The sequence below is a fragment of the Diabrotica virgifera genome, chromosome 1, assembly GCF_917563875.1.
Source record: "Diabrotica virgifera virgifera chromosome 1, PGI_DIABVI_V3a".
Classification (NCBI taxonomy): Eukaryota; Metazoa; Arthropoda; class Insecta; order Coleoptera; family Chrysomelidae; genus Diabrotica; species Diabrotica virgifera.
In genome coordinates this window covers 253,677,083-253,691,371 of record NC_065443.1, presented here as the reverse complement: position 1 = coordinate 253,691,371, position 14,289 = coordinate 253,677,083, and the positions used below count along the sequence as shown (strand labels likewise).

General features: G+C 33.5%; 1 protein-coding gene across 2 annotated transcripts in view; it reads right to left on the bottom strand.

Annotated features, from left to right (window-relative positions):
• Positions 1-10,697, bottom strand: part of LOC114331444 (WASH complex subunit 5) — a 73,391-nt gene extending 62,694 nt beyond the window's left edge. Inside the window, exons 1-4 of one of the 2 annotated variants that reach the window (XM_050648892.1) lie at positions 10,476-10,697; positions 10,282-10,384; positions 3,689-3,880; positions 3,425-3,636 (exon numbers count right to left, since the gene is read on the bottom strand). In XM_050648892.1, coding sequence (XP_050504849.1) covers positions 3,425-3,636; positions 3,689-3,880; positions 10,282-10,384; positions 10,476-10,597 — 629 coding nt within the window. In that variant the 5' untranslated portion in view covers positions 10,598-10,697. The remainder of the gene's footprint in view (positions 1-3,424; positions 3,637-3,688; positions 3,881-10,281; positions 10,385-10,475) is intronic. The other variant, XM_050648900.1, reaches the window with a different exon arrangement.
• Between the last annotated feature and the right edge of the window lie 3,592 nt (positions 10,698-14,289).

Sequence of the window (14,289 nt, the reverse complement as noted above, 5' to 3'; positions counted from 1 at the left end):
AATTGCGCTAAAATGGCATTTCCGCCAGTGGCGTAGAATTTGGGAAGGGTCAACCATTCACTGTCCCCTGTCGTACGCCTCTGGTAATAGTCAAAAACGTTTGTTTAACATAATTTTATAGGATGTACAGTACCTACTCTTTGTGCGAAGTATGAAAACGATACGTCGAAAAGTTTTAAACCACTGAGCAAAAATAGTTTTTTAATTTTTAAATAAAACACCCTGTAACTCTGTAAGGAGCCACATTTTATTTAAGTGATTTGGGTTAAATCCTTATATTTTAAGGTCTAGAATCTACAACTCAAAGATTGGACATTCTTAATGAAACACCCTGTACAACGATATTTTTTAAGTAACTAAAAAACGACCCCTATTATATATATACTCGTTATACGGTATAATACCTCAAATATTCCAAGTTTTCGGCGAGATAACTTTTACAGTTTAAACACATTGAGTTTCGATCACGTTTTGACCAATTTTGAACACTGAGCGGCGTGCGGGAAAATAAAATACCTTGTAATATGGCATTACAGTCGGAAAAATGAAAGAATACCCGATCACATCGGTAGTCCTGTCGCCAGGGGGGGTACAACGGCCTCGTTAATTCAGATGGACTTACTCAAGTTTTTTTTATGTATTTTGACCCGTAGAACACGAATTTTTTGGGTAACAGTTGATCCGGATGTCGATAAGATTGTTATAGACCAAGAACTTGAGGAATCAAATAACAGCGATTTTTGGCAAAACAAAACAATATTTTGTATTTTTTGGGCCATTTTAAGTAAAACATATTTCTACAAGTTTTTTCGTAGGATGCACAGTTTTCGAGATAAACGCGGTTGAACTTTAAAAAAATCGAAAAATTGCAATTTTTGAACCCGAATAACTTTTGATTAAAAAATAAAATAGCAAGTCTGCTTACCGCATTTGAAAGTTTAAGTCAAATTATATCGGTTTTGATTATTTGCATTGGTAAAAATTTATTTTTTTATTGTTTAACAAAGCTATAAACACGTAGGGTTTCCCGTGCTTTTACATGCGTTTTAACGCATGTAACGTAGAAATAGTCTTGATTGCACTAGTACCTATTCTACCTACTCGTTCGATTTTAAATGAGAAATCATAGAAACATCACTCACGCACTAGTTGTTTGTAGCTTTGTTTAGCAATAACACAATAAATTTTTAGCAATGCAAATAATCAAAACCGACATAATTTGACTTGAACTTTCAAAGGCGCTAAGCAGAATTGCTATTTTATTTTTTAATCAAAAGTTATTCGGGTTTAAAAATTGTAGTTTTTCGATTTTTTGAAAGTTCAACCGCGTTTATCTCGAAAACTGTGCATCCTACTAAAAAACTTGTAGAAATATTTTTTGCTTAAAATGACCCAAAAAATACAAAATATTGTTTTGTTTTGCCAAAAATCGCTGTTATTTGATTCCTCAAGTTCTTGGTCTATAACAATCTTATCGACATCCGGATCAACTGTTACCCAAAAAATTCGTGTTCTACGGGTCAAAATACATAAAAAAAATTTGGGTAAGTCCATCTGAATTAACGAGGCCGTTGTACCCCCCCTGGCGACAGGACTACGGTCACTGGTTTTGTATTTGCTGTCTTTTTCTATAACAAACGTTTGTTGTTTATAGAAAAAGACAGCAAATACAAAAGAAGTGATTGATGTGATCGTTCATGGGTATTCTTTCATTTTTCCGACTGTATAATATATTATAATACATGCAATAAACTAATATTTAGATACTGTTTACTAATTTATTTCAAATTTATCTTATTGTGTTCATGTTTTAAAGAAATAAGCGCGATTATTTCATTCATAGGAGATTCTGACCAATAGAAAGCTACAGAAATCTGAATTAAATCGATAATTTTTGATAATCTCCCGTCGTTAAGTATATTACGTCAGATGCCCTTCGTTGCTACGAAAAAATACATTCAGTGACATTAATGACAATTAATGTTTTAAAAATTATAAAAGTGATTACTTTCAATCGTCAAATATTTATAAAAACTGTGTGTTTAATGGTACTTACATAAATAAATTACAATAAAATTTTGGTTTTGAATAGTTTTATTCATGAAATAATCGCAACAAATTGCACTCGACCTCTGAAATTAATATAGAATTTTTGCTCTCGTGACACTTTGACATAATTCAAAGTGTCACTCGGGAAAAATTCAATAATTTCAGAGCTCTTGTGCAATTACTACTGATAATTCGATGAAATTAAATTATTTTGCCATACTATTTAAAAGTCAGATCAGTAGACAATTACAATGGTTTTGAATCGTCGTCTTGGAAACCAATATCGTCGTCGTGGTAACCCGTTATATTGAAAGTTTGGTTTTGACAACCTTGTCAAAGAATTGATCCTTGACAATCTTGTCAAATAAAAATTTATATTTTTTGTGGCTTTTTTCCAACGTACGGCCCTAGAAAAAATATTGTTCCTAACTCATGCGGAAAGTGTCTTTCCCGAACTCGACTGCTTGCCCGAACTCCGCTATCGCGTCGTTCGGGTCAACGGCAGTCTCGTGCGGGAAAGTATCACTTTCCGCACTAGTTAGGAAAATAACTATATTGTACAAAATAAAAATATTGTGAGGAACTAAATTCCACAAAACTGTATGAGTTCAGTATGCACTTCCACTATTTCCAACAATTTTTCTTTTTTTATTGAAAGAGTAAGTTTATTTGAGCTGTTAAGGCAAACGGAGCAAAATGAAAAATTTTGACATGTCAAAATTTTCAATGTGTTTTAAATGTATTCATTTTTTCGTATCCTGAGAAAACTAATAAAATATTTTTGAAAAATTTAAATGCAGAATGAAAGACTACTTTATTACCGAGGGTCGAAAGTCCCTTAAAATAAATAAAAAGTTTCTTTTGAATGCAATATTTGCAACTAAAAATCAGACTAAATTTTCTCTTTTATTTTCACCCCTGTAAGTTATTAAAATAAACATTATAGAAGTTTTCAGGGACTATCGGCCCTCAGTAATAATGTTATCTAGCATTCTGCATTTAAACTATTCAAAAATATTTATTACTTTTTTCAGGATTCGAAAAAAATAAATATGTACATTTAAAACACATTGCATTTGCATTTTGCTCCGTTCCCCTTAATAGTGTGAGGTAGGAATTTTTGTGGTGTATGTTTCCTACTCTGAATCCGTCAAAATGCATCTGAGGTCAGCAAACGGACTTTAGCTTGACAAGTCATACACTCAAAACTCATGATTTATTTATAGGGCTTTTCATCGATTGTCATTTGTTTCGAGCTTGTGTCAAATGTTGTATAATCCGTGCATAATATTCATATACACGGATTATACGAAATATGACAAAAGCTCGAAACAAATGACTGTGAATGAAAAGCCCTATAGATATCATATCTTACTTGAAATAGTCTTCAGGATATGTAGAAGGTTTTTTCGCACCTGCATATCCAGTATCACGCAACAACTTACAAACCTCGTCTATACAACTTTTTGTATCTTGTCTTTGAGGTGCATATCTATAATAAGATACTAGTAATCGTTCCCTGACAACTCCTTCTATGTAAGCATCTACTATTATCAACATAAGTCCATACAAATATAGAGCTTCACACTAAAAGAAATAAATCTTAATGATGAATATAAACATTTTTGTTTGATATTACCATCACTTGCTTGCCTTCTATATCAGTAAAAACATTTTCTAAAGTTTGATGAATGTACATTCCTTCATTCAATTCATCAATAAAGTGATTAAGATCAGTGATATATGCGTGTATACCCTCAAAAACTAGGTAAAAACGTTTTATGATCTCTATGTGATTATCCCTAAATTCTTCATCCAAATCTCGAAGTGCCTAGAGATTAGATACAAATGTTATTAGAGATTTTGTATAATGTATGTTTTACAAAATGTGTCTAGAAAAGTTATTCCCTGTGAATGTGGACAACAATATGTTCCCGGGATGTCCAGTGAGTCACAAATAACTCATGAAAAACCCTCTAATCCGCTGACCCTTTTAACAGTAATAGAACACAAGAAAGGACCCAATAGAAAAAAAATGCTGAGAAGCATGTCATCCCACAATAAGGAGGATTCAGACAAATCATTAAGATTTTCAGAGGATACAAATTGCTCCACAAATTGTACCACACTTTCAATGACCACCATCTAGGTTAGGTTGTATATTCCTTACTGCAAAACAAATATTTTTTCATTATGCTGGAGGGCAAAGTAAGTAGGTGGAGAGTTCAAAAGAACAGCCTCCCATAGGGAAGCGTTTTAGTACCAATGCCTTTCAATATATATATATATATATATATATATATATATATATATATATATATATATATATATATACAAAGACAACTCAAGGCAACTGCAATCAAGCACTTGCTCTATGTTGACGATCTCGCAATATGACCTCAAGGAATAAGTTTTGAAGAGGTGGAAGAGAAATTCGAAACTGCATTAAAAACAATGACAGCATACTAGCTGCAGAACTCCCTGAGACCCACTTCTTCCAAAACCCAAATGACATTTGAGAAAAATTATGTCTTTTGAAAAGTACGAAAGAAGAACAGATGAAGAACAACCTATCCCTGTGCCCAGTACAGACTAAGCAAAATTTGAATGTTTATCCTTTTCTTTTTCATGAAAGTTTTTAAGTTGTTTGTTTTTAATTATGTAAGTAAAAGTGTATTAAACATAACGTCATTATATATTTGCAATTTATTATTTTAGCTACCTTTTCTCTTTTAAAAATATTTTTTTATATCGTTCTGTAATATTATTTTCTAGGTCTAAAGTATGTTAAAACATAGGTGTATAGTGTATATGTATTTTAAACTGGCAGAGATTTTCAATGTTAGTTGCATATTGTAGCGAAACAGCTGTACTTTTAATTGTGCCAAATGCATTTCGCATAGATGTACAATGTAGAGGTAGCAACACAGTCAAATTCACATTTTACATTTTCTACAACCCCTGTCCGGATTTGGCCTTAATAAATTATGGTAACCCTACCAAATGTGCACTTTCTACCATCGCACAAAGGAAACCAAACAAAAATTCCAAATTGGGTGGAATGGTAATTGATTAGAATACACAGATCAACCTATATAATATCTTGGAGTAAGTCTAGACCTGTCCCTCGCCTGTAGAGAACATTGCATAAAAATGAGAGGGAAAGTAACAACTAGGAACAGCATACTCAGAAAGCTAACAGGAAGTAAATGGGATGCATGTTCTGGTGTCTTAAGAACAACTGCACAGGTACTGTGTTTCTAATTGCTGAATATATGTGTCCCGTTTGGGGCAAATCTGCCCACACCAAACAAGTTGATTCTGGTTAAATGAAACATGCAATACAGTGGCGACAAGTGACTTTTTCTAAAGTGTTACCAAAACCAGGTGCAAAAAATCTTATTTAAAAAAATGAAGATATGGCTAAATGTATATATAGCTTCAATATTATCATTTTGTATATCACTTGAAACTCTCGAAAAAACAGTTGATGTTTCTAGATGTTGGCAAGATTTTTGATCTTTTTTGGCAATTAATGTTAACAATTCCCTATAATTGCCTCGATTGTCAGAGTCGTCTTCCTCAAAATGACCACGAAACGCTAATTCTTGTTTGGCCAAAAAACATACGGTATCTATTATAAGTGTGCTAAGGATATACCTATCTATTTGTGAAGTGAAAACTTCTTTAGGGACGTTGTGCACTTTCTTTGGATAGGGGAAAAAGCATTGAATTCGCGACCGTCATCGCGACCCTCATCGCGACCGTCATCGCTCATACTATATATTATGTGTATGTATATATACATTGTGTAGACGTATTTAAATTTATAATAAATGTAAAACCTATTTTACGATGGGGAAAAAAGATTAATTTCGCGACCATCATAGCGACCGTCATCTCTTCGGCGAAATAAATTTTGTATATATATTAATTTATTATGTGTATGTATATATAAATTGTCTAGAAGTATTAAATTTAAAATAAATATAAAACCTATTTTACGATGGGGAAAAAAGATTAATTTCGCGAACATCATAGCGACCGTCATCTCTTCGGCGAAATAAATTTTGTATATATATTAATTTATTATGTGTATGTATATGTTACAGTGAAAGTTGACGTTTCAGGGAAGGTTAACCTTTACTAGTCACGGTCGACTCTCGCTGGGCATCTTAGTGAAAGTTGAATTCTGAAATAACAAGATCAACTTTCACTAGTGAAGGTTGACCATTCTTAGTGAACGTCAACCTCCCCTACAGCAGTCTAGGGAAAGTTACACAGACGTACAAACAAGATCAACATCCACTAGTGAAGGTTGACAATTCCTATAGTGAATGACAACCTCCTCTACAACAGTCTAGGGAAAGTTAGAGAGAAATAAAAGACTAATCTTAAATCACGTATACTTTTATAACAAAAGTAAATTTAGAATTTGAAAGATGAACAAATAAGAACAAAATAAAACGTGAAACTATAGTCTACAATTTAAAGACTATAATAGAGACGAAAATACTATAGTCAACAATAATAAAATTATTTGTTGCAACATGATAATGCTTTATGGCATTTGGAATTGCATAAAACATTGTTTTTTATGCAGTAACACTTCTTTGTTTGGCACTTCTTGTTGGCTGGGCGGGAATGTAATATGCACAATGCTGCAGACACCAGACATCACTGGCACCAGGTCAAGGTCGTTCGCCCGCCGTGCACATCCGCCAGATGTTCAACATTCCCTAGGCTGATTCCGTGAAGGTTCACCTTCCCTAGTGAAAGCTGATATATATTTTCTACTATCAACATTCACTGGTCATTTCAGTGAAGGTCGACAATCACTAGCGACGGTACACCTTGACTAATATTCAGCTTTCACTGTAACATATATATAAATTGTATAGAAGTATTAAATTTAAAATAAATATAAAACCTATTTTACGATGGGGAAAAAAGATTAATTTCGCGACCATCGCGACGTTGTGCACTTTTTGGATGGGAAAAAGTATTAAATTGGCGACCGCCGTTGCGACCGTCATCGCCTGGAAGAAATAAATTTTTGAAGTGAAAACTTCTTGAGGGTCGTTGTGCACTTTTTGGATGGGGAAAAAGTATTAAATTAGTGACCGTCATCGTTTCGACGAAATAACTTTTTGAAGTGAAAATTTCTTTAGGGACGTAAATATCTTTTTAGATAGGGAAAAAGTATTGAATTGGCGAACGTCATCGCGACCGTCATCGGTTCCGCAAAATAAATTTTTAAAGTAAAAACTTCTTTTGGGGACGTTGTGCACTTTTTAGATGGGGAAGAAGTATTGAATTAGCGACCGTCATCGCTTCGGCGAAATAAATTTTTGAAGTGAAAACTTCTTTAGGGTAGGGACGTTGTGCACTTTTTGGATGGGGAAAAATTATTAAATTTGAATGGGGAGAAAGTAATAAATAAGCGACCGTCATCGCTTCGACGAAATAAACATTTGAAGTGAAAACTTCTTTAGGGACGTTGTGCTCTTTTTGGATGGAAAAAAGTATTAAATTATCGACCGTCATCGCGACCGTCATCGCTTCGATGAAATAAATTTGTAAAGTGAAAACTTCTTGAGTGACGTTGTGCACTTTTTGGATGGGGGAAAAGTATTGAATTAGAGACCGTCATCGCTTCGACAAAATAAATATTTGAAGTGAAACTTCTTTAGGGACGTTGTGCACTTTTTCGATGGAAAAAAGTATTAAATTAGCGATCGTCGTCGTTTCGATGAAATCAATTTTTGAAGTGAAAACTTCTTGAGGGACGTTGTGCACTTTTTGGATGGAGAAAAATATTAAATTAGCGACCTTTATCGCTTCGACAAAATAAATGTTTGAAGTCAAAAATTTCTTTAGGGACGTTGTGCACTTTTTGGATGGGGATAAATTACTAAATTAAGGACCGTCATTGCTTCGACGAAATAAATATTTGAAGTGAAACTTCTTTAGGGACGTTGTGCACATTTTGGATGGGAGAAAAGTATTGAATTAGGGACTGTCATCCATCGCTTCGACGAAATAAATATTTGAAGTGAAATTTTTTTAGGGACGTTGTGCACTTTTTCGATGGAAAAAAGTATTAAATTAGCGACCGTCATCGCTTCCATGAAATCAATTTTAGAAGTGGAAAGTTCTTGAGGGACGTTGTGCACTTTTTGGATGGGGAAAATATTATATTAGCGAACCTTCATCGCTTTAACGAAATAAATTTTTGAAATGAAAACTTTTTAAGGGACGTTGTGCACTTTTTGGATAAGGAAAAATTATTAAATTAGCGATCGTCATCGCTTCGACGAAATAAATTTTTTAAGTAAAAACTTTTTTAGGGACGTGCACTTTTTGTATGGAGGGAAAGTATTGAATTAGGGCCGTAATCGCTTCGACGAAATAAATATTTAAAGTGAAACTTATTTAGGGACGTTGTGCACTTTTTCGATGTAAAAAAGTAATAAATTAGCAACTATCAAGGCTTCAGCGAAATAAATATTTGAAGTGAAAACTTCTTGAGGGACGTGGTGCACTTTTTGGATGGGGAAAATTATTAAATTAGCGACCGTTATCGCTTCGACGAAATAAATTTTTGAATTGAAAATTTCTTTATGGTCATCATTTCGCTGAAATAAATTTTGTACATATATAAATTATGTGTATGTATACATAAATAGCATAAGGCATACGCATCGCGTATATCGTATATGATATAGGTACAGCACTTCTTTTAGGATGGGGTAAAAGCATTGAGCTCGTAATTTATATACTATAAGAAGTTTTCAATTCTGTCGGCACTCCTATGAGTGCCTTCATTTTTTTTTTTTAACAAACTCATTATGTTTAGCAATATTTGCTTTAGAAGCTTAGTTAAGAGAACTTGCGATTCTTGTTTTGCCAAACTGAATCAAATTGGCTCTACATCTTACATGTACGTAAAGGAGAAATTTCATGTCTCCTTTTTAAAACTCTAAAACTATTTAAATGATGAACCTGGTCCACCCATTTTTTCTGTAGAAACCAGAAGACATGGACAACAATACAGTCTATTTTTCTTGCAACCACATAACCAAGGATTTTCACTGTACCAATTAAATTTAAAATATAGAACTACTTTTTTTGATTCCTTTTTTAAATTGTTTAAAATAGGTCTTTCATTTTCCATAGTCTCATTTTTTTTCTTCAAAATTATACAAGGAGCAAATTACTTTTCAAGTATGTAGTTGGTCGATTACGCAGCGAAACTCATCCATGGTTAACTGCACGCACACTTTTTATAGGTACTGTATATAACTACTGATATACACAGCACGCTAACGCAGGCACCATCGCCAGTGCTCCTTTAATGTTTTCAGACACTAGCCGGTCCCAAGCGATAGCGAGAGTATAACAATTGTAACCAGAAATGAAACTGGTAACTGAGTATAATAAAGTGCAACTGAGTCACATAAACTCGCCAATATTTTCGTGTGTCTACGAGTAGTTGGCTATTTACTGAATTAGGTACTATTAACACATAATATAATATATTTCTATTGGTAAAAATATAGGTAAATGGAATTATTCATCCTCATAAAATATTCATTCGCAAGATTTTTAACTGTTACCAATGGTAACAGTGGTTACATGGATGCTTCACCAGTGATGCAATATAATAACAGGACACATGAAACTGACGCCACTCTCAAATCTATATAAAGCAGCAGGTTTTGCAGAACCCTCAACACACAGTGGTGTTGCAGAGCACATTAGAGGAAATTAAAACAGATCACAGATGAACAGCAAGCCCTATATAAAACTTGAATGCCACAAAATTGATAAAATCTAGAAAAAGCTTCCTTGGAATTGGAATAGTGCAGGATGAACTGCTTAAGTAGGTTCAATGGATCAGCTGTCTCTGGACTTTAAAATGTGGAAAACTATGCATAGGATTATTAATTATTAATATTATTTTTTTAATATTATTACTAGGGTCGCTCCAGTAAAATCAAATGTAGTAAAATGGGGGAAAGTAGACCAATATGATGTGAACTGTGACTGTCGAGGAATACAGATTATGCAACATCTTACATGCAGAAACTGTCCTTATTAGTGTACCCTCAAAGAGTTGTTGCGGCTCACCAACAAAGATGGAACCAATGAACCCAATACTAAGCCGAAATTATATTAATGACATGTCCGGACACAGTAAAGTAAGTATAATGTATTAATACAGTTTACCTCGTTGGCTTCGATTTTCTGTTCATGACTCTCTGAAATCTTAAAATAATTAAAGTCTAAAATTATATCACTGTATTTCTGTACATCTTGTTTAGATTCCAACCTAAAACATCAAAAATGATAAATAATCTAAATGATATATACAATATCCACATTTTTCAGGCTTGTAAATATTTTAAGATTCAATAATTTACCTATAAATATTGGGAATGTAGTCTTTAAGTCTCAATAATTCCGAAATTATTGCATTTCCCCTGGACACTAAATTTAATATTACTTGGCCACATGAGTTATTATCGGCTAAAAAATCAGACATAGTCAAAATATATTTTTCTAATAGTCTTTAAATTTTTAAATTAAACTAGGGTTACTAAATACACTGTTTTAAAAGGGGTGTATAAAATAAATATAAACAAAAAATTTGACAACTATGTCAATGTCAATGCGACACCCTGATTTGAGTTGAGTACCATCTATGGGATAATGTATGTATTTATTTGTAGGGTATTTTGTTTAAAGGGACTTATACTTTTTAATTTGTAAAAAAAGACAATGTGTTGTTAACAAAAATACTATTATATTCATGGTTATAATTTTTTGTATACATTGTTGAGAAGGACTTGAGGGGTGTGGTCCTACTCATCAACAGCCACTTCATTGACACACCCAACTCATCAACTGGACATTTCATATACATTCACCTTAACGCCGGGTTTGCTTGACATGACAGTATACCATTTTACTTCTAAATAATTTAGTATTTTAAAGTGGTTTAACACTCAATCGCATTTTAAACTGTACTTCCTATTAAATCAATGATTAAATAAACTCAATAATTATTAAAATAACTCTGTTCTGGTTTGTTCACGCAGTGCCCTGACATCTATTGATCGGTGAAACTCTTAGCGAGTCCACTAGGATTCTAACTCGATGAAATTTGATGAAATCCACCTACACCAATAGATGGGACAACGGTATGTATGTGACTTAAATTCACAAAAAAATCTAATTCAATTGAATATTTTTATTTTTTTAGATAAATATTAAGATTCTACAAGGTTATAATGTGTGCCTAATCTATGGTGATGATGAAATATTTGACATATTTTTACAGTAATATTTACATTTGTTATTATAGTTCTTGTTCTTCCCAGTTTGGGTTTTTTCATTTTTTTTAACAATATAGGTATTATAGACGTGTATTATTGCATATTATAAAATTTTGTTCAGTTTACTTATTATAACTTGTACCTAATCAGTTATTTTTAAATTTCTCGTATTTTACTTACCTACACTAGAAAAGATATGAAAGACTTTAAATAGATAAATAGGTTTCATATCCTATTTTCTTCTTAGTTTTCGTCAGGGGCGTCATTTGATGACGTGATGGGCGTCATTTTCAGGGTCAGGGGGCATAGCCCCCACTGACCCCGAAAATGACTGAAATTTACAAAAAATACATCAATTTTATTACTATATAGTATCATTGTGTAACTAGACCAGTGTAGATAAACAATGATAGTATTGTATAATGTATTGTATATATTATGCTTGCCCCCCCCCCAATAAATATAATGCTTTATCCCCAAATCAAAATTTCAAATGACGCCCCTGGTTTTCGTTTTCATATTCCCGTTGTTTATATCTCTAAAAAAAAAGAATTCCGATGGAGCGTGCGGACTCGCGCTTTACGAAATAGAGAAATGTAGATATCAGTAAAGAAAGATAAAAACTGATGCCGGGATTCAACGCAACATGAAATAGATTCAACGCAAGGTGAAATAGCGAAATTTCTCTCAAAATTTGTTAGGTATGGTCCCATAGGGCTAATACTGAACCCTAATTTATGGCCTCTGTAGGTAGGTACCCTATTTTTATTGTCCTGTGTAGCGTTGCGTTTTTTCTCGTGGATTGTCGGTAAAATGACACGATTCAACGAAATTTAACATACAGATACTAAAGCGTCCCACTTTCGACGGAGTTAGGGCGCTGATACGATCAATGCCGTGGTAATTTTACTAAGTAGTGGTCTAACTACGTTGTGTTAAGATTTTTATCATTGTATGAATTAACCGTATGAATTGTCGTAATCGAGGACGTCCTCCGACAAGGTGGTCGGACGACATCAAGCGCATCCAGTACAACTGGATTCAGGATGCTCAAGATAGGATGCAATGGAATTAGGGATGGTCACACTCGAGCTTAGCTCGGCTCGGCTCGTTTGACGCTTCGAGCTCAAGCTGGTTTGTTTCTTGCGAGCCGAGCTTCGAGCCGAATCAAATTTTTTCGAGCCGAGCCGAGCTTTCCTTTTAACAAGCTTGTCAATATTTTAGCTAATACTTAATACTTTGTATAATTCATTTATTTCTGCTACGACTGATACTTTTGTTTGATATTAACACGTTGAAGGACACAACGTCTATAGACGTTGCATTTTCCCCATTCTACTTTGAAAAATACATATAGTGTCACAACACTTGCTTATACATTTGATGCATTGTCCGTCAACGTGTTAAGTAATTCAGACTACAAATATGTATTTTTCCACCTACCTCTACCGAAAGTATACTTTTCCGGACCTGATTGTAGGGAGCAAAGTTGTACTTTTCCTCCCTAGGGAGGAAAAGTAAAAGTGACGTCATGGTATTTCATTAATGAAATGTAACTTATTGACGCCCTGTACAATATCTATTTTCTATTACGTAAGTTTCTATGGTACATTCCATGTCAAATCACTCAGGCAAAAAATTTTGGATCTCCGATTTGTCTGAAAATTGGTATACGCTCTGAGCTTCGCTGGTGTCGCTCCTAGCGGACTACTAATTCAACTAGAGATGCATCAAGTCAAACTAGTTTGATTTTACTCAACAAACTTGACTTGACTTGAAAACCAAACTTATTTTGTAAAAAAGTTTGACTTGACTTGATTTCAATATCTTTAGGTTTGACTTGAAATCAAACTTCTTCAAACAGTTTGAAGTTTGAATATCATATTGCGTTCAGTTACGTTCGTTGTGAAGTGTGTGCTTTGTGCGATAATGTCTCAGTGGCGGATCTACGGGGGGAAGATAGGGGAATTTTCCATCCGACAAGGCCAAAAAAATAAATTTCAATAAACATAGAAATGTATCAGTTGATTTGATACTTAAACCACAGACAGACAAATAAAACCCTATAAACGCGCTAGTTTGGATAATTTAGAAAAAAAAGTTGATTAGTAGCAAGCTGAAAATTTGTTAATAGCTTAACGGTGTCTAGTCGGACAAACTTTGATATATGGGAACACTGGAACAGGGGAAGTTTTAATGGTGGAAGGAACAGGTTAAAAATTTGGAACGTCAGACTACGAAAACGTCAGATGTATTTTGTCGGACAGAACTTCCAATTGATTTGTTGTCCTTTCATTAAACTCTCATGCAAAAATCAGACTGGTGTGTATCACCAACTGGGCATTTTAATGAGTGGAACACGAAGAACATGTCAAATGACAGAAATCATGTTGGTTAGTAATAGCATTCTGATTTTTTGCATAAGAATATAATGAAAGGGTAACAAATCAATTGGAAGTTCTGTCGGACAAAATACATCTGTCGTTTTCGTAGTCTGACGTTCCAAATTTTTAACCTGTTCCACAATTTAAACTTCCCTGTTCCAGTGTTCCAATATATCAAAGTTTGTCCGACTAGACACCCTTAAGCTATTCTCAGCTTGCTATTAATCAACTTTTTTTGGTACGCGGGATCCAGACCTATAACATTTGTAGACTGTCTCTAAAAAAATTTAATTATAGACATAAAACATTATTATTACTCAATTATTTTTAAATATTTTCTTTTTTATATAAATTATAATCATCAGGGGTAGGCGGTATAAATTTTTATATTTTAACATAAAAAAATATATGATGTAAAAAGGAAAACAACTTTTAAGATATAGATTATTTAAGCATAACCTAATCTTGAATTTTAAAAAAATACTTCTGTATTGTACGTTTTCGAGCGAACTGAC